Source organism: Oncorhynchus mykiss, chromosome 10 (genome assembly GCF_013265735.2).
Source record: "Oncorhynchus mykiss isolate Arlee chromosome 10, USDA_OmykA_1.1, whole genome shotgun sequence".
Classification (NCBI taxonomy): domain Eukaryota; kingdom Metazoa; phylum Chordata; class Actinopteri; order Salmoniformes; family Salmonidae; genus Oncorhynchus; species Oncorhynchus mykiss.
In genome coordinates, this window is record NC_048574.1 from 7049633 (window position 1) to 7053553 (window position 3921).

At 42.3% G+C, this 3921-nt stretch overlaps 1 protein-coding gene across 1 annotated transcript; it reads left to right on the forward strand.

The window, feature by feature from the left end:
* Positions 1-2269, forward strand: supt4h1 (SPT4 homolog, DSIF elongation factor subunit). Its single transcript, XM_021617388.2, has 5 exons — positions 1-365; positions 626-732; positions 835-890; positions 1159-1212; positions 1936-2269. The coding sequence occupies exons 1-5, from the start codon at positions 297-299 to the stop codon at positions 2001-2003; spliced, it is 354 nt and encodes a 117-aa protein (XP_021473063.1). The 5' UTR covers positions 1-296; the 3' UTR covers positions 2004-2269.
* Positions 2270-3921: the final 1652 nt, after the last annotated feature.

Below are 3921 nucleotides of genomic sequence, written 5' to 3' on the forward strand. Positions count from 1 at the left end.
TTCGTGTGTTTATTTATCGTGTGTTTTTGTTATACCTCGTATTATTTTTTTTTGTACTACTATGTTATTGATTACTGCATTGTTGGTTTTAGGGATTGCAAGAAAGGCATTTCACTGTGCACGGGAAATTAAAACTCAAAACTAAGCGTCCAAAAAAAACTGTGACCCGTAACCCGGAAGTACTTATTTCATCTTGCCAGTTTAACAGCGGTGAAAATCAAAACAACGCCTTTGAAAAGCTTTTATTTTATAGCTTTTACAGATACATTTCTCAAATATCAGCTGCTATTTTCTCGATGGCGTTGGAAACTTGTCCTAAGGACCTCCGCCATTTGCGGGCATGTCTTCTGTGCTCTCTTGTGAAGGTAAATACTAGCAAGCTAACGTTAGCAAAGCTGACCATCTGCTTTCTTCAACTGGCAGTGGCATACATTTGTAGACCCTAACTTACTCTGAGAGGTTGTCTTAGCTACTTACAATTTATCGAACGAAACGTTTTAAAAAGCTCGCTACTATCTATTAAACGTAACGTTTGCTGAAATGTTTGTGTAACGTGCTAACATGACTAGCTAACCAGTTTTACATGTGTATTCATTGAATCCATATTTCTCCTGTCCCCACACAGACTATTGACCAGTTTGAATATGATGGCTGTGACAACTGTGAGTCGTACCTTCAGATGAAGGGGAATCGAGAGATGGTCTATGAGTGTACAAGTTCCTCGTTTGATGGGTAAAGTTCTCTACTTGTAATTGATGACATATTGATGATTTAGTGCCAGTTCCAGACAGCAAGTGTGGGCTAATTGCTAAAGCATTCGATCTCTGTTTACAGGGTCATAGCTCAGATGAGCCCCGAGGACAGCTGGGTGGCCAAGTGGCAAAGAATCAGTAAGTTTGTTGTCATAGGTTATCCTGTTGGTTTTATGACTTTCTTTCAAACGTTTCCTTGAATTATTATTTTTTATTTCACCTTTATTTAACTAGACAAGTCAGTTAATTAAGTACAAATTATTATTTTCGATGACGGCCTAGGAACAGTGGGTTTAACTGCCTTGTTCAGGGACAGAACGACAGATTTGTACCTTGTCCTCTCTGACTCATACAGGACCACCTATAATGTTCTAGTGCTGTTTTGTATTTCACTTTTCCTGTTCAGGTAACTTCAAGCCTGGTGTCTATGCTGTGACGGTGACAGGGAGGTTACCTCCAGGTATGTCACGTTCAAAGGCAGTGTGTTTTCTCAACCATCTACTATAGGAGCCATTGAGAAAATGTTGGCATATGTGTTCAAAAATCAGGAAACAAACTGCAGAATCCTCTTGGGTTCTCAAGCTGCTGTCATTGAATCCCATCTACTCTGTCTGTCTCTGTGTCTCTTTGTCTCTCTCGCTCTCTCTCTGTCTCTTTGTCTCTCTCTCTCTCTCTCTCTCTCTCTCTCTCTCTCTGTGTCTCTTTGTCTCTCTCTCTCTCTCTCTCTTTCTCTCTCTCTCTCTCTGTGTCTCTCTCTCTCTCTCTCTCTGTGTCTCTTTGTCTCTCTCTCTCTCTCTGTGTCTCTCTCTCTCTCTCGCTGTGTCTCTTTGTCTCTCTCTCTCTCTCGCTGTGTCTCTTTGTCTCTCTCTCTCTCTCGCTGTGTCTCTTTGTCTCTCTCTCTCGCTGTGTCTCTTTGTCTCTCTCTCTCTCTCTCTCTGTGTGTCTCTCTCTCTCTGTGTCTCTTTGTCTCTCTCTCTCTCTCTCTCTCTCTCTCTCTCTCTCTCTCTCTCTCTCTCTCTCTCTCTCTCTCTCTCTCTCTCTCTCTCTCTCTCTCTCTCTCTCTCTCTCTCTCTGTGTCTCTCTCTCTGTGTCTCTTTGTCTCTCTCTCTCTCTCTGTGTCTCTCTTTGTCTCTCTCTCTCTGTGTCTCTTTCTCTCAACATTGTTCTTATTTCTGTCCTGCAGGGGTGGTGAGAGAGCTGAAGAGCAGAGGAGTGATCTACAAATCCAGAGACACCGCTGTTAAGACATAAGCTGTGGAGACTGATGTCGCTAATGGGTCTTATCTGTTTGCCGAACACAAGTGCAAAGTCTGATTTTCGTTACGTGTAATGTCTCATAGAACTGTCTTGTTTAATTTGGGTATTGTGTCGATGTTGTTTTCAATGGGATGGGTTCACTCTGCTAGAATAGACATTCTCATATGCTATAATTAAAATAAAATAAAAAACAAAAAATAGTATTTACAAACCTGGAGTGTATTTATCATAATAAACTCTACATTTTTTTATAAAAACAATTTTAATCTCTGGCATCGGTCTTCAATGAACTCACTTGACATCATTACACCCCCCCAGTAACAGTATACAATCAGTCACACGATGGGGCTGTGTAACTGCAGGTTCCCGAATGAATCTTTGAAAATAATGTGTAAGTCCATCGGGTGGCAGTCACGAGCTACACTAAACTGATGTATTTTCTACAATGGTCAGCCATTAAATGACTGAAGGCCATGATTCAATCTGACTGCTTTACTGTCGTTTTCATTTTTTTTTGATTGAGCAAACCTATAACGCATTTACTGTGAATGTGGTCTCAGCCAACCGGCAAACGTTGCTTTTAATCGGTGTATTGTTCGGTAAAGCGCTATCAGATTGAATGTCGTCTTTAATGATAAGTCCCTCAATTGAGAGTTGGTACACTTCATTTAGGTCAATGTTTTTTTTCTATCGCTAAAACAAAGCTGACTGCAAATACAGCTGGCTAGACAGATTGACAGTTTTTTTTCTCCCCCCCATTATGAATCGGGTATAAAGAGTATATTTTCTGACCATGAAAGGACTCTCAGCCTCCACGACAGTTTGAAATGACATATTTTGAAACCATTTCACAGGATATGATTTCATTGATGTTCCTGCTTCGTGTGTCAGCTGTTGTCCAGTTACTGTATTGAGACTACGCTGTGTAGCTCAACAGGCCTTGTTATTAGGAAGTTGTCTCCTGTTGATGGGAATCGTAGACAAGAGGTCAGCAGCACACTTAACTACTCATATCAATCCTCGTGCTCTCTGTAAACTGGAAGGGGCACTGGGAAATAACATGAAAATAAGGTGATTGTGATTATTTTTTTTACTTTTTTTTTTAGCTCAAAGCAATCTTAATAGAAAATCGATTACTTTGAGTGTCTGTCTGCTTGGACAAAGATACTGTCTGCTTGGACAAAGATACTGTCTGCTTGGACAAAGATACTGTCTGCTTGGACAAAGATACTGTGCTTCAGAAGTGCAAGGAGGCAGTTTTATGAAGGGGAAAAAAACAGGTCGTGGTTGAGGTGGATGGCAGCCAATGTATTTTTTGTCAGAAGAAACACATATCCTCTTGTCACACCACTGTGTCACGTTTGATTGAACATCTTTCCTTCCTCTACACATGACAGACACACCCAACACCATGCTACCACCTCTTTCCTTCCTCTACACATGACAGACACACCCAACACCATGCGACCACCTCTGTCCTCCCTCTACACATGACAGACACACCCAACACCATGCTACCACCTCTGTCCTTCCTCTACACATGACAGACACACCCAACACCATGCTACCACCTCTGTCCTTCCTCTACACATGACAGACACACCCAACACCATGCTACCACCTCTGTCCTTCCTCTACACATGACAGACACACCCAACACCATGCTACCACCTCTGTCCTTCCTCTACACATGACAGACACACCCAACACCATGCTACCACCTCTGTCCTTCCTCTACACATGACAGACACACCCAACACCATGCTACCACCTCTTTCCTTCCTCTACACATGACAGACACACCCAACACCATGCTACCACCTCTTTCCTTCCTCTACACATGACAGACACACCCAACACCATGCGACCACCTCTGTCCTCCCGCTACACATGACAGACACACCCAACACCA

Coding starts and splice junctions, on each gene's coding strand:
- supt4h1 (XM_021617388.2), top strand. CDS start 297: ATGGCGTTGGAAACTTGTCCTAAGGACCTCCGCCATTTGCGGGCATGT. Junction 733..834: donor ACAAGTTCCTCGTTTGATGG/GTAAAGTTCTCT, acceptor CTCTGTTTACAG/GGTCATAGCTCAGATGAGCC. Junction 891..1,158: donor GGCCAAGTGGCAAAGAATCA/GTAAGTTTGTTG, acceptor TTTCCTGTTCAG/GTAACTTCAAGCCTGGTGTC.